Source organism: Abramis brama (assembly GCF_963993115.1).
Source record: "Abramis brama genome assembly, chromosome: 1".
Lineage (NCBI taxonomy): Eukaryota > Metazoa > Chordata > Actinopteri > Cypriniformes > Leuciscidae > Abramis > Abramis brama.
This window is the reverse complement of record NC_139963.1, coordinates 27,800,098-27,823,406: the sequence shown is the minus strand read 5'-3', so window position 1 is coordinate 27,823,406 and position 23,309 is coordinate 27,800,098. Positions and strand designations below refer to the sequence as shown.

Sequence of the window (23,309 nt, the reverse complement as noted above, 5' to 3'; positions counted from 1 at the left end):
GACATTTTATTTTAAAAACAATAATAATAATGAGTGTGTGTGATAATCCTAGAAATGACTGACATTTATAATACATCCGAGGGCATCAATCCCATTGTAACTGTTTCCTGCTCTGAGTCGTTTTGTCCCTCCGAAAAGCTCAAAACAGCCTCATCCTTATTCCGTTTCCATTCTGCTGGCTGTGGAGAGTAACTGGTCAAGGCCCTGTGAAGCTGGGGCTTTCCTTTGCACTAACAATAACCGGATCTCACCACCAGATGCTCTGTGTCTATCTCTCCCTTTCTCAGTAAAGATATCCACTACGCTCTCCCAACTTTCCCCTGGTCTCATCACTTTCTGTCCAAAGAACAGAAGAGAACAACACCCAATCATCAACACGGGCTCCATTCATATCTTATCAAACAACCCTGGACACAAAAGACTCAAGGAACCTCTTTCTTTGTGGTGCCCAACCCCCATTATTCCATGTCCTCCTGGCTTCAGCAGGGTGTCTGTGGTCCTTATCTCCAGACAGAAGGGTGAAGACTCTACGTAGCCTCAATTAATCTCCCTGTGAAATGAGCGTTAGCCTCATCAATTTGCTTAACTTACTTTGAGAGAGCAATCGCTGTAATTGAGTGCTCATCTAATTAGAAATCATTTACACCCACAAAACACGTTTAGCACGTCGGGTTCAGTCTCTTTCAATAAAGCCGTCTTAGATGATTGGAGTTCTTCTGGTCCAGGGTCAGGAAGGATCACACGGGTGGAATGATTCTTATTGGAGGTGGCAAACACAGCTTGTGACATTTACTTTTCGAATTGATTTTGAAAGTTGGGCTACACATGAGGTGAGGGACAGATAGGTTTGGGATCCAAGCTAATTTCCATGACATTTGGTTCTATTAACATACTTTACCACAGTTTCCCCTGCATTGCTATTCAGCATGAAACATACAGAGCGACTAGTGACAATCGATTCTCGATTAAATGACTCAAATCAGTTATTTTTAGAAAATCAAAGACACAGCACAACCAGTGAAATCTGAATCCAGAGCTTATTATTTTTATAAGCTGGTTCTTTTTAGTGAATCACAAACACAGCACAACCAGCAAACTCTTAGTCTTGAGCGAATGATTCTTATAGACCAGTTCTTTTAAAGGAATTATAAACATGCTGTTTGAATTCCTATTCCCAAGAAATTATACTGTTATGTTGTTCTTAAGGCTGTTAATATTCAAGTTTAGTTCCTGACTGTCAGTAGTATTTTATATATATATAAAAAAAATAATACTTTTAGTTTTGTTTTACAGTTAATATATTTAACTTTTTTTATTTCGGTTTTTCAAATATTTCTTAACCAGAACCAGAATCGGAATGGCTTCTGATTGATTCCCATTCCTAGGGACAGCGCAACAGCCACATATTTAAAGTATGGCTGATTTCTCATCATCCGAGAAAAAATGCATTATGTGGCATGGTTTGAAAGATTAATCATTGAAGTTTATTGAGGAGCTTATTGGTTCATTCAGCGGACAGGCCCGAGGAATGCAAATGCCAGCAGTGGGTTAGTGGGTTGTCAGTTTTAGACTACAGGCTGTTTGTAAGCCTCACTGTCACAGGCGGAGGAACGCAGGCCGAAGCTGGCACACATTTAGCTTTTTATGGTAGCTGGATGGATTTCAAAGGCAAGCATAAGTATATCTTGCAAGGGCTTATCTTTCATGTTTACACACTTGGTTGAGTTTATTACGGCTTTCAAAAGAGGGAAATACACAAGTTTAGTTCAGCACACGGATCTGGCATTTCCTTCCTCGCGAGTAGTTCCCCGTCCTGTCGGAAAGGATGAACACAAAAACAAGCAACCTCCCATTATGCACAGCTGATGCTGCTCTCCTCCCATAGACACTATCATCCTTTCAAAGAGAGGAAAACAGATGCTTGGAGTTAACAAGATTAGTTTGGGAGCTTCCCTGCCCATCTAGACCACGGCTGTGATAAGAAACTCTCTATGTTTATCCATGAACTGTGGTAGCTGGTTATGAATGACAGTACTGTCCATCTACAGATTCCAAATATTAGCATTATCATCTGGCACTTACAGACATATCAGGTGCTGGGGAAGAAGTATCAGCTTCAAACAAACAGAGGGCCATTTGGACAAAGAGACAGTTGTTTACCACAAAAGGCATATAAAACCTCCTTTGTGATGTGACTTCAGATTTCTGTTGCCCCCAGGAAATCTTGTTCAATTTGCACAATAAGTTTGTGTGTATTGAGACAGCTGGAGCTATGTGTGAACTGGTGAAGTATGTGTTAAAGCTTTCCTGTAATGTGATATAACAGCTTGAATTCATGGAAAACTCCCACTCACTCACTCACTGAAAAGGGGATATTCACAAATATTGGTGATAGTGACTTCATATGTATACGCGGGATATATTTACATTTATGTTACATGCAAGTATGGGATATTTATGTTTATATGTTTGTATTCACTAAAGAAATCATGCAAGTCCAGTAACAGTGCAAGACTTGTGAATGAGGTAATTTGACGCATTTGAACATGCATTTTCTGCTAATTTAGATATAATCGCAAAACAGTGATTGAGAATGTACACTACTGTTCAAAAGTTTTGGGGTCAGTAAGATTTTTCTTGAAAGAAATTAATACTTTTATTCAAGGATGCATATTAAGTTGGTCAAAAATGACAGTAAAGACATGTATAATTAATTGATAATAAATTAAATAAATATTAAAATAGAAAACCCTTAGCTTAAATTGTAATAATATTTAACAATATTAGACTTTTTACTGTTTTTTTTTTTTTGAGTTCTTGACTTCTTTCAAACAATTGTAAAAAATCTTACTGACCCCAATCTTCACCGAGATGCAAATAAAAAAAATTGCAAAAGCTCCCTTGAGGTGGATGCATTTTTATTCTCTAAGGGTACGTTTACACGACAGCGATATGCTTAAAACGGAGACGTTTTTCCATTGTCAAAATGATCACGTTTTACGTTTTTAGTTGTGTAAACAGCCCCTAAGCAAATGAAACACATTTACCACATTAATTCCTTTAGATGCACACCAAAAAGTCAGCTGATTGGCTATTACCGAACAGATCTAATGATACGTCATTAAGCACCTGGTCAGGTTGCAGGTGGTTCTCGTATAAGAATACAGCATGCAAAAGTGGCACAACCATTTAGTGAATTTGCCTCCAAGGATTTTATAAGTGAGTGTCTCTTTCCCATCTTTTCTTTTCAAGAACTATCATTATCAGTTCATTCTTCAGGCAATGTGATGTTATAATGTTTCGAGCTGTTTTTCACACATCAGGGCATATATTTAGGGGAGAGACTCATGGTTGCAACTGTCAAAAAGGGCACATAACACCCCTCATTACCCATGAGTCACTGTAAAGAATTAGTGAGAAAAAGCACTTCAGAGTTTACCGTTTCCTGTTTATTAAGATATGGTGCCTTGAAGGCTGATACAAACCCAGAGAGAATGTCAAATAGCTTAAAAGATAACAGCTTAAAAAAAATAACCAAGTCTTTCATTTCAGATCAGGAGAATAAACAGTCTGCTCTCAGAGTCTAACCCTCGGTCTGTGACTGCCATTTGTTTAGACGTTTACGCTAACAAAAATAATTGGCTCTCGGCTTCATCTATCAACTCAAAACCTGACTTTCTTTTTTGCAACTGTCAAGATAACCTTATTCACAAAGGGTATGGAAATGATGAAAAAACACCAGCCTGCCAATCACGCAAAAGCCCCCCTGTTGAAAGCTCCAATCTGAGGTCCTTTGGTATAAAAGTGGGGTTTGGGATTCAAGATGAATAAAGAGTGAGATTTTTCTCTCTCTTGAAACTGGAGTACCTGCAGGTCTGTTGTTTGACCCATCTATTTCCCACAGCTCTGTAAGAGAAATGGAAACTTAGGCCCAAGAGAAAGATCAATCAATAGCACATGTGAATGGCCTTTTCAGATCAAAGTCGGCCTAATGTGGGCAGAGAAGCTGTCAAAACAATGGACTCCCTGCATAACAACGTCTTTGCGACTGTGAGCGCAGTTCCTCATAGAGCACATAGTTCACAGATTAAATATAGAAGGCTTCACCAGGCATAACAAACAGTACATTATCGAAGGCACGAGCGAGGACCGGTGAGTCACGCCTGTAGAATGAAGGTGCGACATGTTATGACGCGGTGGAGCGGTTACTGTAACAGAAAGAGATGCTCAAGCCACACTCTGATTACAGTCACTGGTCTGTGATTATATCCTTGACGCCCAACATGACCGACAGCAAAGTCCTATTTCCGCTCGTGCCAGTTTCAAACAGCCCCTATTCAAACCTCTGGAGGTACTGTATCTCAGAACAGTCACCATGCGGAGCAACAGCTCCTTGAAAACCATACCAGAAACCATACCAAATTCCTTGTGTGCTTATGCACACTTGGCAAATAAAGTGCGTTCTGATGATGTTCAGACTTGGATGATCAAAGAAATGTTTGGAATGGAACAAAATCTTGGTCTAACAAATAAAGGGATTAAGTTGCACTTCTGATGACAGACTGATTCAATGAACCTTTGAACTGACACCTTGATTAAAAAATTCCATGATTCTAAAAAATAAATAATAATATTGAGAATATTTTATCACAGTAAAATGAAAACATTCTGGCTAAAGTTTGTCAGAAGCATCCATTTTTTAACTTCTTGTGGTCCATATTTAGTCATTATGGGCCAGATTTACTAAACAGGGCAAATTGGTGTTAGAGCGCATTAAGCGCAGATGGGAGTGGAAAGTTCTGCTTGTGATGTACTGACAGTGACAAGTGTAAATTAAAGAACACAGACACAGCCTGATAATTTCCATAACGCAATCTACCAGTTAGCGTCAGGTTTAAAGAAACACTTCGACTTTTTGGGACTTTAGCTTATTCACCTTATCCCCCAGAGTTAGATAAGTCCATACATACCTTTTTCATCTCCGTGCGTGCTGTAACTCTGTCTGACGCACCCACCGCTAGCCTAGCTAATCGGCTACAGCTAGCATACTGCTCCCAATAAGTGACAAAATAACGCCAACGTTTTCCTATTTACATGTTGTGATTTGTATAGTCACAGCGTGTACGAATAACAAGGTCACATGAGACACAACCATCTTTTAACCGTATACATACTGGGAACTATATTCTCAGAAGACGAAACACTGTTACTTCTGCGGAGTGATTTACTCCAATTCTGAGCGAACTCTGCTCCTCACCACGGTGCTTCTCAGGCGCTGCGAACAAATCACTCCACCCAAGTTAGCAGTGCTTTGCCTTCTGAGAATATTTGACAATGTTATTTGTACACGCTGTGACTATACAAATCACAACATGTAAATAGGAAAATGTTGGCGTTATTTTGTCACTTATTGGGAGCAGTCGGGTCTCTTTTTTTTTCTTTTTTTTTTACAGATTGGGCTTTGGTCGGACTCGGGCTCATTTAGCTTTTCTCCTTTCATCGTGCCCATAATATACGTGCAGAGCACAGGCTACTGTATGGAATATTGTTTTATTGATAGGCTAATATTATAAATATGCAACGCAATATGCGATCACGCGAGTAACGCGACGCGTGCAATGCATTAGATGACAGTTGACCATGCAGAGAGCATCAGGGAGAAGTTGGAGCATAAGGAGTCACTAAAAGTTCCCAATACTTCAGGAAAAGCTGCATTTTGAAAGAGTTTTGATTTGATTACCGAGCCTGAAGCCTTCAACAGTGGATGCCATTCTTTTTCTTCACAACGATCACAAATAAACAGTGAATGAACCTACTCAGTTCAACGGATTTTTTTTTCTTTATTATATTTTTATTATTATTTAACGTTAGCCAGTTGGCGAAGAGTTCTTTGAAACGTTGTTCTTCAGTAAAGTTACTTGACATCAAAAAAGGTAGGCCATAAATCTTTATTTACTGCTGGATCACATTTGGCTATATAATATTCTCTACTGCATGCTTATGCTTCTCTGTAATGGACAGTCTGTATTAATATTTGTGGGCATAATTGTCGGTGGTGGTAGTTATGTTTGAGGCCTATAATAAAATTTTACCTAGTAGCGCGTGTGTGTATGTGTGTGCGTCTTGTGTGTGCGTCTAGCAGAGACAGCGCGCATCAGAGAGTGCTCAAAGTGATATTGATGTTGGTCTCGGGTTGGGTTCGGGCTGAAAAATTGCAGACGTTTTCGGGCTGGGGCCGGATTAGGGCTTGAACACCACGGGCCAGGTCTCGGTTAGGGCTGGATGTTTTGCCCCATGCAGAGCTCTAGGCAGTATGCTAGCTGTAGCCGTTTACCTCCAGTCTTTGTGCTAAGCTAGGCTAGCGGTGGGTGCGTCAGACAGAGTTACGGCACGCACGGAGATGAAAAAGGTATGTATGGACTTATCTAACTCTGGGGGATATGGTGAATAAGCCAAAGTCCCAAAAAGTCGAAGTGTTCCTTTAAGACATGCTTTTTTTGGGTGGTAAATAATGGCGCAAATACCGGCAAATAAATTGGCGAGCGCAAACCTTAGTAGATCACCTTGCATGATTAATTTAAATACTCTCCTCCCACAAATTATGCATCTGAAAGGGAATCTCCAATGAATGCATATGCAATAAGGTCAGCTGCAAAAACAATCGTGTCCACGCCTTTTCAGCGCTAATTTTTCACTGCGTGTCTTTAGAAAATCCTTTTTTAACACCAAAAGAGGGTTTGTGCTGACACAAGCTGTTAGTAAATCTGGCCCTAAATGTGAAATAGTACATTTATTTACATAAAGCTGGCTTGGCTAAAAGTGACACTTCACCCAAAAATAAATAACAAGCCATCAGTTACTCATCCTCATGTCATTCGAAAACCATGTGATCATGTGAAATTATGTGAAATGATGGTCTGAACATTTAAAAAAGGAAATGCAATTTCATTAAACGGATAGTTCATTTTTCAAAATATCTTCTTTTGTGTTGCAAAGAAGAAAGACAAGTGTACAGGTTTGGATTGACACAAGGCCAAGTAAATTATGACAGAATTTTAATTTTTGTGTGAACTTGAAGTGTAACTTTACATTTTTTTAAATATTTGAAATTCATGCAGAGCATATGGTTTCTAAAAAAAAAAGTGTTTAAAATGCTTTAAAAATCCTTGTTTAAAAGATAGTTTCCATGGGTTCGAGTAGATTTAAAATGCATATGCCCTTTAATCAAAAATCTTGGCAGAGATTGGGGTTAAATATCCTCCACAACTGACTGTAAACTGGCATGGCATTCAGATCTGCCTCCAATTAGTAAGCAACACCCAACTTCCTATGATCCAATCAATTTCTGAAGAATGAAATCAAATCCTGCTCAACATTTTTTTCATCATTCCAGAAGCCATTTCACTTAGATATACTTCACAACAGGGAAGAAAAGACTAGCACAACTTCTGCTGAAAGGGTTAGGTCACCCAAAAATGAAAATTCTGTCAGTAATTACTCACCCTCATGTTGTTCCAACCCCGTAAGACCTTCGTTCATCTTCGGAACACAAATTAAGATATTTTTGATTAAATCTGAGAGCTGATCACTCCTCCATAGGCTTCTAAGACATTATAACTTGCTGGCCCAGAAAATGTATTAAAGACATCGTTAATATAGTCCAAGTGACTACAGTGACTCAATCTTAAGTTTATAAAGCGACGAGAATACTTTTTGTGCGCAAAAACAAACAAAAATAATGACTTTATTCCACTTTTAATTTCCTTCTCTCTGGGCCTCGAGTCTTTTCACGTAGTGTTTAAGCGTAGCGCGTCTGTGTTGTACGTAACCCCGTAAGGGTCTTACGGGGTTGGAACAACATGAGGGTGAGTAATTACTGACAGAATTTTCATTTTTGGGTGAACTAACCCTTTAATGCCGACTTAACTCTTTCCCCGCCATTGACAGAATATTGAAGGAATTTGTATTTATGACACACAACGCTTCCCTGCCATTGATGGACATTTCTGGCAATCCTTGTTTTCACTGTTATACAGAAGGGAGCACTCAGCTTTTTTGTTTGAAATGTTGCTTTTTTAAATAAACTTACCCACATTCAAGTGTTGATAAAAAAAGAATGCATGAAGCTACAATAAAATTAATCAAATTTAAAGCAGAGGCTCTGTTCTTTTTTTATATTGCATGCTCAGATATTTATAAAACAAAATAATCTGAGGGCCATGAAAGTTTTGTGAAAATGATAAAAAATGCTGGTGGTGGCTGGCAGCTTTTTTTCTTTTTAAATGCTGGAGTGGAAAGTGTTTAGAAAGTGTTAACAGTCTTATGCAACACTACCAAGGTGTGCAGCCTCTCATAAATGAAATCCTTTTAAAACAATTACGATTTATGTATGTAGCCCAGGAAAATATATTGGACACTCGCCGTCAGATTGTTGATATTCCTTGACTAATTATATCTTTGTCTGTAGAAAGACCTATGAAGTCTCAGAAGTAAATTCTCAGCTGAAACAGTTTTTTTCCCTCGTGTTAAATCATAAACTCCAAGCTGAGCCCTCATCCTCACACCCCATCATGGTGCCTGTTCGCCAGAGGAAAAAAAAACACAGATAGATCGAAAACGCCCCAAACCAGCTGCCATGTATTACTGCTGGCACTTTCTAAATCAGCAATTCTGTCCAAAGACCTGAATGATGTGCTCACTCCCTGTCACATGTTTGGAATGAGCTGTGTGCACAGCCCATTAGCAGATTGGCTGAGAGAGACAATATACAACTTGTTAATGGACAACATATATCATATCATATGCAAACAGATATCAGGTTACCAGCTGCGTTGGATCACACTGTCAAAAAGAAAGTTTACTTGTTAGTGAAAAGACAAACTTTGGTACAAAAACTGGATTATCCACATAAACTACATGAAACATGTTTGTTTCTGCTCCACTGAGACCTCATTCAAATTATTCATGAATACTGAAACCACAATTCTATACAGCTGGACTACAATGTCAGTATAACTAATGTCACTCTTAAGCACTTGTGGCATTATTTGTTTAGGAAGCAGGCCAGATTTAACAAAGATCCCCCAGTCTAAAGTGTAAAAAAAACCTCCCAGAGAACATTTTTCATCCACAATATCAGGGTAATAAAACCTGTCCTGTGTTGTTATCGGTGTTGTGTTGAACTCAACAAGGCTGGCTCCCCGCACAGACCGTCAACACAACTGAACATCTGAACTCATGATGTGTGCATACTTCCCTCAGGGTGGAAATATTTTTCCACTAAGAATTAATTAATCCCATTAAATTACCTATTTCTCCCCCCAAACATCCTCATTTCTCGTATCAGTTATGAAACCCCCTGGGCTGCTGATCTGAACTCATTCACATCAACACTATCAAGCTAACTCTAAAATAAGAATGGAGGGCAAGCCTGTGGGTCACCATGATGCCATTTATTTTTATCTAAATGTTCAACACAATCAAAAAAGTGCCCTAGCATAAAATGTCTTTACTGTCATTTTCAATTTAATGCATCCTTGCTAATAAAAGTATTAATTTCTTTAAAAAACTATACTGTAAAGATCTGAGCGGACCGCTCTCAGTGTTTTTAGATCCTATCTCTTCAACCCTGCTCTTGGTGACCCACTGCCCTGCAGAGTTCAGCTACAACCTTAATAAAACAGATCTGAACAAGCTAATCAGGCTCTTCAGGATCGCTTGAAAAATCACAGGTCAGGTGAACTGAAGCAGGTTGGAAATAAACTTTGCGGGACAGCAGGTTGAAGACCTCTGGTTTAGATGGTGCCAGGGGGGCTCAATGTTTACGCTTTTTGAGGAGATAAACCCATGGCATACTAATAGAATAGTAGTTGTCGTAGAAATTTTAAACTGTATATTAAACTAACCATGTTTCTAACATCTAACCTTATTTAACATCTAACATGGGAATAGGATGTACTGTACGAAACAAATGGAAAACTTGTGACTTTGTGTGTATGTAAAAATAACAAAGTTTGGGAAATGAAACTAGACAGTCTGTTAGAATCTTGTGATTAAATGGGTCATATAATGTCATTTTTGTACAAGCTAATATGATTCTTTAGGGTCTAAATTAAAAGTTTGTAATATACTTTAATAAAAAATTCTCATTAGTATTGTAAGAAAACACTCATTTTACCTGGTCAAAAACAGCTCTGTTTTCAGCACGCCGTTTCAGTGCATGTGTCTTTAAATGATAATGAGCTTTGCTCACCCCGCCCCAATGTTCTGTGCGTAGACCGTTTAAAATAATAATACAAAAACCATAACGCGTTGTTCATTATAAACGTGGGATTATGAATTATATTGAGAACGTCGTACATAGAAAACATGCCATAATGTACCCTGAGTGTAAAAATAGCCACATTCATCGTGAAGCGTGCAAGCTATTTGCAAAGATTAATATAAAGATTAATATAAAGGTCAATAAAACGTTACACTCACTTGTTCTTCTGGAGGTTCAGCAGGAACACGAATAGTTGGTACTGATCCTATTTTCTGGAGCAGCTTCTTAGCCAAAACAGCTTTATACTGACCCTCTTTGTAAAGCAGTCTTGAGTCTGGTGAAATGATTCGCGCAAACATGACAGCATTGACGTTGATCGTGGGGAATATTCCCTTCGAAAACAAACTCAGCCACTGCGTCTTCAGCTGTACGGATTTAGGAGCATCATCAATATGACTGCTGTGTTCGTTATTACACCCAAGAACAGAACACCACAATCGTTAGACGCCATTCTGCTCAGCACTCCAGCTATCAACAATGAACGCGCGTCGGCACGTGCTATGATTGACAGCTCGCTCACGAGGGCGGGTCTGTGTTTGAAACGCTGCTGTCAATCAGCCATCGTGGGAGGGGCGTCGATATTGTGACGTCACAATATCGAACAGCTTGATTTGAGACAGGAGGAAACATATAAGAAGATTTAAAAAAAAACACTGGATGGATTTTTATCATTTTATGATGGTTGTGTACAGGCACTGCCAACACACATTTCAGTACAATCAACTTGTAAAAGTGCATGTACCATTATATGACCCCTTTAACAAATGAAGTCATCATTAAAACAAAGTTTGCTTTACCTGGTAACAGAGGGGTTTGCATATGAAGAACCAATCAAATAGTGGGGAAATTATGTAATGCAGCCTGACATTTATGCCATACCTCTATACTATAAAAACTGTTGTATATGTGTTTTACGGTGGGATTCTCAATGGAATTTGTCTGAGATCCTCCGGCCTTGCTTCTTGGGAGAGATTCCCTGAGAACTGCTCGGGAAGATCTCCTGGCTGTGATTTAAAGGACATTTGCAGGTCTGTTTGTCGATTTATTCCTGCGCAGGAAGCTAGTTTAGGGAAGCAAGTTAGTTAGAAACTCGGCCAGTTGTCGACTGAAGACGCAAGAGCTAGAGTATAAAGGTATTGGCTGTCGATTAGTAGACGCCCCAGTTTAAGGTATTGGGTGTTGATTGGAGACGCCCCAGTTAAAGGTATTGGTGTCGATTTGGAGACGCCAGAGATATTAAGATCAGTTGGGTGTCGATTGGAGACGCACCAGATAGTTAGGTTTAGGGAAAAATCATAGTCATAGTCAATGAACAATCAACTGGGTTAAGAGAATGTATTTTAACATAAAAAAATGTACATACTTCACCGTTAAAGCTAATCTTTAAAAACACTAATCATTTAATAACAATGGTAAATGTAACCTTTAGCAAATCTTAACATGAATATTGATTTTAACTAAATTAACCCAAAATAACTTTAAAATTAATATCATTGATTTTTAGCTTTTTATTTTTAATTTATTGAGACAAATTGACTAACATGAAGACAATTACCAGTCTATATCAGCCAGAATTGGAATATTGGTGCTTTCCTAGAACTGAAAGTATTATGCAATTAATGGTATAGTAAAGCATAAAGTAGCTCAGATCATTATGAAACTAGCCAAAATATTTCATAAGCACCCTTGCAAGAGAATATTGTGAAAGACGTGCATGTGATATCTCTGGAGCTTTATGCAGAATTCTGTGGCAGTAGATTGATTCCGTTGCAGGTACTCCTTGCTTATTTTGTAAAGAATGTTGATCACGGCGGAGTTTAATCTTCATGCCTTAAACCTGATATCTCAACCAATTTCTCCCTAAAATATGAATTTTCCTTAATCTTTAAGCTGATGAATGTGAGGCCAAACATTATATTTAAAAGCTTGTCCTTCAGTTATCATCATTGACTTTGCTTGCTCAGAGGTTTAGATGAGGTCAAATGTGATCCAGAGGGCCATATTTTCCTCTCATGGAAATGAGTGCCATCGTGTTTAACTGAAATACCTTTACATGTTAAGTAAGCATTACAGAGCACCTGAAGGTTTCTATGGTAATTTGTAAAAGCTCCTCATGACTAAATACTGGGTTGTTATGGAATGGCAATACACACACACACATGCACACACACACACACACATGCACACGCACACACACACAATGCCAGTGAAACCCATAAACAGTGCTCATCTCTCCAGTGCCTCAGACAGCGTGCATGGGTAATAAATCATCAATGACAGCAAGCTAAATTATGCTAAACAGGGAGAAGACATCCAAATCTTTCTCAGAGAAAAGCACCAGGTTCTGGTAAACAGGCAAGTCAATCCCATCACTGACCCACCTCAATGGGCCTAAGATAAGAATACCGCTGCTTGTTAATGTTGTCTTATCTGCTAAGGAAACACATTTCATTCTCAGTACAAAATAAGCTGTGATATGACTGAAAATGGCACCAAGCATTGACCATAAACAGCCTTTAAAAAAGAAATGAAAAAAGAAGCTAACACCATATAGGAATTATTTCCTAGATTCTTAAAAATGAACTTGCACTCTATTGACTGTACAACATTCCACTTCTGCTCTCTGAACTTCCTGTCTTTTCAGAAACACAGAAATTGATAAAGTAACTACACTGTTTAACTCAAAGAAAGGAGATAAACTTCTATAAAGCCAAGCATTCTCTTGTTCTTTCTCTAAGCTGGAGGGGATAATGGGAGGGTGGCCTTAAACATCTGCTTGGGAAGAATTTATTCCCTAAATCATTGTCATTAGATCCAGAATAAATTGTGCTGTTAAAGGGACCAAAGAGCTTTCAGCCTTCATCAGACAAGTGGAGACATGAAGCCAAGACCTAGGAATTGGGGGGAGAAAGAAGAGAGAGACTTATATGGAAATAATCTTTTTCATTTTGACTGGATTTCAATACTGTAAAAAATGCAGAAAGCAGCACTTTGACTGAAATGAAGAAATAGCAAGGTTAATGGAATTTTACACTCCGGATATGTGAGGAACTTCTAAGGTCATTGTGATGAAAAGAAACGCAACTCATCAGCACATCAGCAGACATGCTTTATTTTACCACATATGTAGCTGTGGCAGTTTCAGAAGAGAATGAGTTGTCTGTTCAGGAGGTCTTGCTGTATTTATGAGCAGCTTCAAAGATGATTTCTCTCTCTCTCTCTCTCTCTCTCTCTCTCTCTCTCTGTTAGAGGAAGAGAGCAGAGGACGGCCCTTTGGCTGTTTTTGTAATGTTTTTTTTTTACTAGCAAACTCTTAACGCTTAACATTTTTTTTTATTTTTACAGCCAGTTGTAACATGATGGCTGATTTTACAAGACTTTCTATATATGTCTATATTAGTGTTAGACGTCAATAAATGCAAGGAGCAAGAAGAGTAGAACTCATCAAGATCTGCTCAAATTGTTTTCAGTCATAAGTAGTCTACTACAAAAAGCACATACAAATGTATAATAATGTATAATAAGATGTATATATTTTTTTTAATGTATAATAAGTAAGCAACATACCAAACCACCGATTGGCCGAATCCACCGCATGACAACGATCACGTGTGTTTTGTGTTTATTCTCACACCTTCAGTTGCACTAATGTTCACAAATCTGTAAAATCTATAAAAACCTGTAAAATCTCTTTTCATGTAGTCGTGATGTTATATTGTCATGTTTATCAATATAAAACTGATAAAAAAAACGTAGATCTCACTACATTGATATTTAAATAGTATGTTGAACATTATTCTTTGTGCAAACAGATGCTGTATAAGCATTACATAAAGTATTAAATGGAAATGTCTATGTATTGTGGCAAATATTGCATTTATTTCAGTTCAATTGTGACAAAGTATGCAAACGCAGTGCGAGAGTCACTAGGGGAAGCAGAAAGCATCCGACTTCACATCTCCGTTTGCAAACGCTATAAACGCAGTTGGGAGCATGTCATGTGTTTGGCCTCAACAGTGAATGATCTCTTTCCTTGTTATCACAGGAAACAGTGCAAAGGGCCTACATATAGCTCAATGATGGGTGGATGACGTGAAGCCTAAATATACCTCCATTTCAAAAAGTAAAACAAGTCATAATGCACATGGAACATGATGAAAACACGGGCGGGTATTTCCCATTGGCTTTGTGAAAGGGCTGCATCCGTATGCACTGCGCCCAGATATTTTGAGGGAAAAAAAAGAAAGAAAAGAAAACAAGACACCACAGAACTGCTGAAAAACACTGCCTGAAGCAGATAGCATGACATAAACAGCACCCACATCCCAGACTTCCACTGTTGCAACCACTGGGAAGCCGGTTTCATCTGAACCTATCAGCGCAGCCTTTACAGATCAACCATCTGACAAACAGCAAACAACACATTTCAGCCTGAGGTACAAGCCTGGGGCAGCACCCATTTTGCCACACTTACTGACACTGGAAATTATAAATCACTTGGTAAATGAAGTCATGTTTATGTTTCAGAGATGTTTCAGCGTGGGGGCTGGCTGCCTGAGATCTGTGCAGATGTTAAGACGCCCACCCTGATGTTAGCTTACTCGTGAGATGCACAACTAGCGCTGCTAAATAAGCTATACAAGTAGGATCTGTGTCTAAACACAGTTGTAGGCGCCCACCGATTTCCTCCAGTTCAATGCTCTCTGTTTTCTCGGGTCAGGAAATGCACCCCTCTCCTCTCTGCAACATGACCCCAGGAAATGAAGACGAAGGGAAAAACAACAGAAGGAGGCAAATATACAACATGTGGAGATGAAAAATCCTCAACTCATTTCTGGTCAGACTAAATCAAAACCACAGGTTTCCCAACATGTATTTTTGTCCGAAATATGTCAAAGTTCATTACAGTTTGTGGTACACCACAGTTATATGAACCATATTGCCATTTATGTTAATCCAACATGAACACGTCACCATTTTATTATATATTTATATATACATATACATATATATACATATATATAAAAGGTTGATAATGGTTAAACTATACAAAAATAGCACCTAAGCCACATTACAGACTAAACATCTAGCATCAATGCACAAACTATTTACTGAACACTATCAAAAGTGTTTGTTTTCAAGTTGATGGCAGCAATCTTCCACTAAACTATGGCACGTTTCATGCTTTCACCATGAATGAAACTGAGAAATGTACATAAAATGTTGCTATTTTATATAAACCCATATATAAATATCATTACTAATTTTGGCAAATCAATTTAAAAAAATGCCTTATATCCCCCCAAAACTGCACAACTGTAGAGTAAAAACATTAATAAAAAAGTGATAGTACATGCTTCTAAAAAACATGATTGTTACAAAATCACACTGTCTGGGGCCTCTGGAGAACCCAGAACAGCTGTTTGCATAAAATTTAAGGTAAAAATAACTGCCATTAATTAGCAAACATTATAGTATCTTACTACTATGTAATTATATAAACTGTTCATTAATTACATCACTTTACCTTTGTCTTTATCCCCGTTTTCCTCTTCTCTTCTTCTTTTTGACACTGTATTTATGGCAGACTATAATGCTAATTTATAATGTCATGTAAATTCGGCCATCTGTCACAATCAGGTAACTTTCACCGTGTCTACACCTGGTGCGAATGGCCAGGCCCACTTCTACAGGGGTGTTTGAGTGTGTTGAGCACCCTCAAACGAAAGCAATGCTGTCTACATTGAATGCGGCGAGAGGCGACAACAAATTCCCAACAGTAAACTGATAGCGCGCTCTATTTCTGATGCACTTCAAGCACTCGCTGGGCGGGGAAAGATTGATGCGGCAGACCGGGATGAGTCGTGGGACTTAGTTACGTTTTGTGGAGGTTTTTGCTTTATTTGGAAATATTTCAAATAAATAGTATTAGTAAAAAAACAAACAAATTTAATCACTCATTCATTTATTTTGGCGCCCTATGGATGAATGGCGCCCATAGCGTTTGCCTATTCTGCGGGCCGGCCCTGTATCAACTACATTTCTGCAAGCTTTTTCTTTACATTTTAAGTATTGGCATCTTTGTGGCAACTGATCTTTCAGTAAGCCCCCCCCCCCCCCTTTGCATCTGCAAAATCAATAATTGTTTAGTGTTTAGTGAAGTGAGCAGCACATCAAAACAGCGGTGTGGATCACACCACAAGCACTGAAGATAGGTTGTGGCAATGATATTTCAGTGCTATATCCTTTATAGTTTTACCTAAAGCCAAATACGCATCAAACAGGCCCTTTCAGCTTTATGCGCATTCTCTCGTTCTCCAGACGCATGCCATATTAACGGAGCTTAATGCTCAAAAGCAACCCCCCGATGTCATCGTCCATTGCAATGTTTTACTGTAGACATCGTCTGATGCCAATTTGGTAGACATCGCCCAACCCTACTATGAACTATATATGTGATGCGATCTGGGAAAACCCGTCGGATGTCATGCTGGGCCGTTTTCAGTAAATTCCAAAATAGTTTGAATGTCAGTTTTTTTGTCAATTTTTTTTTTTCATTAAATTATTATTCTATAACATCTTTTCTCTTATCTCTGAAAATATCTTGGCAAAATTCCCTTGTTTAGTGCAGAAAAACAGCGATTTATAGTGTCAAGCTGAAAATACTCTCTTTCTCTAATGCATATGCAACCATTTTCTCTAACGCCCGGCAGAGGTGAAAAAAAAAAACAATCGCCGTATATCCCATACACCTGTCCGTCTCTTAACACTACAAAGATAGTTTACCTTTAAAATAAACCACATAACATGTACAGTGAATGTGTATAGTGCGCATTTCGCGCCAATCCTGTTTAAACTATAACGTCACGCAGTTTTATAACAATCGCGAGATGGACAAGAAGCGTCCTGACGGTGACAGTTAATTAAACCTGTTTTTCTCAAAATTCCGTTCCAGAAAATCATAGTGATCGGCTGACTTCAGATAAACATAACTTTTGCTACCAACAAGCTATGATAAAAATAAAAACAGATTTGGAAAGGGCTTGATACCAGCTTCCATATGATATCAAAACCTGTAATAGGTAAAATTTCACCATGTGGTGGGTTTTCCCAGATCGCATCACATATGCTTTCCAACCTGATCCCTTTGATATCACTAAGCCTCAGTTCTGAATTCATTATTGTCAAATGTCAATTGCTATGTAAAGTCATACATAAGAACATAATACTAGTGCCAAGACTCCAAGCCCTGTCTGGATTGCTCTAATCCCAATGGTAAGTAACGTAGGCGTCTCTGGATTGGGTTGAGATCATTGTAGCAGAGATTGACACACCTGAGAAATTTAACTGTATAAGGGTATGATTCTGTAGCCTCTGGCACCGTTCGACTTAGCTATGTCTGCCAGGGATCACTTTACTGGGTAGGCAGTGATGACAGACTCCACTGAACTGTTATCACCGTTTGTTGATATGCCAGGAATTCCTCTTTTTTGTGTCTTTTTTCTTCTCTCCCATCACCCTTTTCTCTACAGTATGTCAGTAAGGTGCGGAAAGACAGCTGTGATGACAACAGCACTTCAAATAAAGTGCTGCCTTTAGACCCACATCGTTCTGTTTACTTAACTAATAAAATTCTTTGTAAAGGGCATACCTCCCATTTTAAGTGCACAACCAATAGAAAATCTTTTTCTGACATCTAGCATAACCACCAGGGGCACTGACCCAGTTCTTCCAGTCAACTTTAATAATTAGCTATTAAGGCCTGAACTGAAATATTAAGGACACTGTATCTCACCTTCAGATCTCTTGAGCTCCTTGTGTTGTATTGTTGGTGAGTCTTTCTTGATGCCATTACTTGGGGGGATGACCAGACTTGGATCAAACACTGGCAACTTAGTCTCCACTCTGGAGAAAGAGGCAATCCGCTGTAATATGGAACCCACGCTTTCTTTGGCATGGATATCGTCCTGATCAATATCATTATTGATCTCCATCTCTCCTGATGGGGAAGGAGAGGCAGGGGCCACCTGGACCACTTGGGGCTTAGAGACTACATTGAACTGAAGAGTCTGGGCTGGAGACAGCAGCACAGGAGATTCGCTGATATTGGGTACTGGGATAGCTCCAGAAGGAGTGATGGGCTCTCTCTTTTCGATGATGTTGTTATTGTTGTTGTGGGCCAGGGGTAGGTCGGTGCTGTCCAAGCTGCTGATGGATGCAGAGGGACTTGCAGAGACAATAGGACTGTTGGATAATGTGTGGAATCTTGGAGGTGGTTTAGGTGCTCCCGGAGATTCCATCTGAGACTTGAAGACTAGGTTGTCAAGGTCAAGAGGGAACTTGTTGAGGCGCACTGGATCTTTAGGTCTAGGAGACTGGTTGTTGAGAGAGGAGTCCCTTGCAAAGGTACTGCTGTTCTGGATATTATGAGGACTTGTGCTCCACTGTGGACCTGTATTGGTGAATCGTGATCCAGGAGAAATCACTCGTCTCATTCCTGAAGTCTCCATCTGGAGGTCCAGAGAAGGCATGGAGCCATGGCTAATACCCATTGGTTCAGTTGGGATGACCAGAGGACCCTCCAGCTCTGAATGGAACATATTCCCATGGGAGGAGAACTTCTTCAGTGCTGGGCTGCCTAAACGTTGGGCCTTGAATTCCCCAACACCAAGAGGACTCTGGGGAGGGCTTGTGTAGGAGTAGAGTTTAGAAGAGGCCTGGTACTCCAGACTGGAAGAGGAGCTATGGAGACTGTCGTTGTCACTTCCTGGACCTGAAGATGAAATGAAGCCATTGGGGTTAAATTTGTTTTGAAAAGAGGCAGCTCGGTTGATCCCAGAGTTGGCATTGATAGTGGGCTTTTCCAATATCCCTCGGTTGAAGGAGAGACTGGACACCATCCTACTTCTCATAACAGGGCTCTGGGCAGGACTGCAGCTGATACTAATCCTGGAGCGGTAGGGAGGAGACACCTGGTTCCCTGGACTCCTCACATCATTTGACTTGTTGAGGATTGCACTCGGGCTGATTGGCGATGTGACAGAAGATGTAGGGGAGAATGTGGGGATCTCATTCACGTCATCGATATCAAAGGACCTCTTCAAAGCTGTATAAGGAAAGAGGACACAAATTTGATTAATTTTCAGTGTTAAAATACACTCTTGAAGGCTCAATAAATAACTGACATAGCATTAAATGAGATAAGTTAAATTATACCTAATAACCAAAGGCTATAAGGCTATAATCCAAAAACACTACCCTATAATTTTCCAGGTAATATTTCTACATTTGTGATAATACTGATAATACATCAAAGTTTTGGATTTCTTTAGTGCTAGAAATTATAAATCAGCTAGGACAGTCATTTCCTGTATTTGATTGAAAGAGACACAAAACTTGAAAACACTTGACGGTAGGGTTGGGAACCGAGAATCGGTTCTTATCCAGAACCGTTAGTGTTTTTGAAAAAAAGAAAAGAAATAAGTTTCGGTTCCGAAGACAGTTCTGGTGCAATGTGTGGGCGAAGTGCTGGAAGCTTATCCTTTAATAGAATTTGAATATTCTCATGAATATTAAAATAGTAATGAATGCACTGAAAAGCCCTTGTGCTACTCATATATGTTTTGCATCAGATATCAACGCAGAGAGAAAGTATAAAGACAGTAGAGCTGCACGATTAATCTTTAAAAGATCTCGATTCAAATACCCACGCAATCTTATTCCTAAATAACAAAAACTTCACACCGGAACATTCAAATCTGTTTGCGCTGTCGCTGGCCCAGAAAGAGCAGTTGTCAATATATATGAAACAGTTTTACTTTGTCTTTTCAACCACACAGTATCGAAATTTCTGTGTTACAAATATTCAAATGATCACAGAAGTACTAAGATAAAAGTTTATAGTTCAAATATAAACACTGATGTCTACGGTAGAAACCAAAATATAGCAAATCACCTTTTGAAAGTCACTTCAAATAACGAGTGTATCGATTACATCTGATGCTTCAAAACATTCATAAAGATGACTGTTAAAGCTGCAGTCCGTAACTTTTTTGTGTTCAGAATTTATATAATGAGCGAGTACATCATGAATGCCTTTTTTCCAATGTTTACAATGTTCTTCCGCAAGACGCATACAGTTCTGTTTATTAACCGATAGAGTGCCGATTCATCCAGTAATGAAATAAGTGAAGTCTTTATGAATCAATCATTCAAACCGATTTAAAAAAATATTCTGTTTCACCTGTCTGTTTCTTACATGTGTATTCAAGCATATTCTACCCTTTCTGAGATGGTATTCTCCACTGCAGGAGATACAATAAGCTAGGAGAGGTCCCAAATTCTCCAAGAAAATGCAGAAATGTTTATTTTCCATCAGAAAAATTAATTATTTTTGCATAAATTGCTAAATAATATGTTGAATTTGTTGACATTACCAGTCTGTTAAACTCATTTGACAAGTATAAGAAATAAACACAAAAAGGATTGTGCATTTTTCCTTTACTACTAGTTTTTATTAGTTGTTTTAAATAATTTTTATTGAATGGGAACCAAATCCGGAATCGTTTGGTGGAACCGGAATCAATCCTACTTGACGGTGAGGGCAGCCTGGAGCCCTCACTGAATAGATGCCAGTCAGACAGTTTTTGATGGGCCAAGCCATAATTACACTGGTGTCTGTGCAATCTTGCTTTGAGGGTGACATAACAACTGTGAACAAATATGCTTTATTCTAGCATCGAGGTTATGTTTTTTAAGTCTTCTGGACAAGTAGGATAGGTAGACAGAAATGTTTGTACACAGCACAAACATCACCGATGATCTGAAAGAAGACAATAATTCAGATAATATATTATACTGTAATTATAAGACTAGATACATTACAGAAGTATTTTTTCTCCTCAAGTAAATGTTATTCTTTAAATTAAATTTTTATTTTTATTTTTTACTAGAAAAAAACATACTGATTAGGTATGATTTTTGCAAATATTAATTAAAAATACAATTTAAAATACCAGCTGCATCAAAATCCACATGACATAGATTGCGAAGTAAAAATTGTGAAGATCTTCATGTCACCCCTACATCAACTTTTAAAACATCATTACATTTTTTCTAAATTGAAAACATGTGCTAAGGAAATGTTAGGTACAAGAAGACAGTGGAAACAGTCTCTTGTGGGGCTGAATGCTAAGTCTACACCTGGAGCATGTAAATTGTAGTGACACTGTATAATCCCCTCATTCTCAGAAGCTGCAACACAAAGCCGACGGCAAACAGTGCTTTCCGACCTTTTCCCTTTGTGAAAGGCAGTGGCTTTTTCTCCAGCACAAAGGGCCAATTCAAAGACACAGTGTCAGGGGCTGAAGGCTTGGATTACAACAGCCCTTCATGACTGAGAATTCCAGTGGCGAACAGTACAAATGTCCTAACGGCTCTGTGGCAGACCCAATTAGAAGTGGCAACTTGAGTATTTCATGTAGACACCATTGTGCCATGTGATGACAATTGGATCTGCCTAGGGTGTGATGTCATGAGGTGATTGTAATTGCAGACTATCACAGCTTACATGCCATCTTTGGCATCTCAAAAACCCTGGTACCCTGACAGGATGTCAGAGGCAAAGCTAAGATTTTCAATCCTCTTCAGGTGCTGGCTTGTATAAACAAGCAGATATCAGTGTGAAGCTATCATAGCATCTCGCCCAGCAGCTCTGATTTTATCTTCGCCCGGCAGGGGGCAGGGCTGAAGCCGAGGCTGCCTGTCTTCCTGTATGGTATGCTACCAATTAGTCAAGAAGACTACAGGCACTAAATGAAATCAGATTTTTACGCAGGAACAGCCACCTCTTTTACAGTGAGGAGACCACAGACCCTTTGTTTCAGACCGCCCATCATCATCCGCACAGCTGTGAAAGTTTAGACCTAATCGAATTTCAGCAGCAAGTCCCTTGGTAAGGCCGCCTGTGCATCGCTACTACACACAATGTGTTTGTCTGCAGCACCCCAGAAGTCATTTCATATGAGAACACCACCATTGCAGTGTGTACTCTCACAATGGCAATAAAGTGATGGAGAAGTGCACTTTAGCAAAGAAGTATGCACTACTTTAACTGACTACAGTTTTGGAAACCGAAAGAAAAGACACAAAGTGGGACAGCAAACCAAGTGGCACAGTCTAACAGCTTCTTTTTTTATTTTTATTTTTACGGTGCAGCACATGCAAGTGTAAACTTGTACTACCCTTTGACAGAGATAAAAAGGGGCTGGTATCAGGTAATTACTGGCACCCTGTCAAACACTCAGGAAATAATTACACTGGCAGCAGAGCGCACCATCTCTGCGCTGTTCAATATTCTTTCTCTCAGCTTTGCTGCAGTTTAATCCTCTCTGTTAACACATGGAGCAGCACAATGCCTGAACAATCTGATAAAAGAGAGGAACCTGAGAAGCTCCTTCTCTCTGCTCCCTTTTTCCTCACGGCTAAGCCTTGTCTCTCCTCTGGATCAAGACTGTTTGCTGCATGTTATGGCTCTTTGGGAAACGGGATGGATGTCAATTCCTCCTGTGATGATTATATGCTTCCTGTGGAAGAATTTGTTGAAATTCCTTCATTAAGGACATTTTGGGCCCTTTTGTAATTTCCTGTTAACCATGTTCAATACAGCTTGGGAATGTTTGGCCCCTGGGTAAACATTTGATGGACTCATGGGCTAAATAAACCCATTGGTTTCTGAAATATGATCAAAATGGATAGTTCAACCAAAATTAAAATTCTGTCAAAACTCCAAACCTGTATGCATTTCTTTCTTCTGTGAAACACAAAAGAACATTTAAATTTTCAACTGTTCTTGTCCATACAATGAAAGTCAATTTGATCCAAAACAACACTTCATGTGACACAGACGCTTCATTGTCTTTCATAGTATGGACAAGAAAGAAAAAAACAGACTGAGAGAACGGTGCGAGGCCGGTGGCGTGATTGA

The 23,309-nt window shown here is 39.1% G+C and overlaps 1 protein-coding gene across 1 annotated transcript in view; it reads right to left on the bottom strand.

The window, feature by feature from the left end:
- Nucleotides 1-23,309, bottom strand: part of septin12 (septin 12) — a 68,554-nt gene that overhangs the window by 39,853 nt on the left and 5,392 nt on the right. The window contains exon 2 of the mRNA XM_084125197.1: nt 18,120-19,430. Coding sequence (XP_083981323.1) covers nt 18,120-19,430 — 1,311 coding nt within the window. The remainder of the gene's footprint in view (nt 1-18,119; nt 19,431-23,309) is intronic.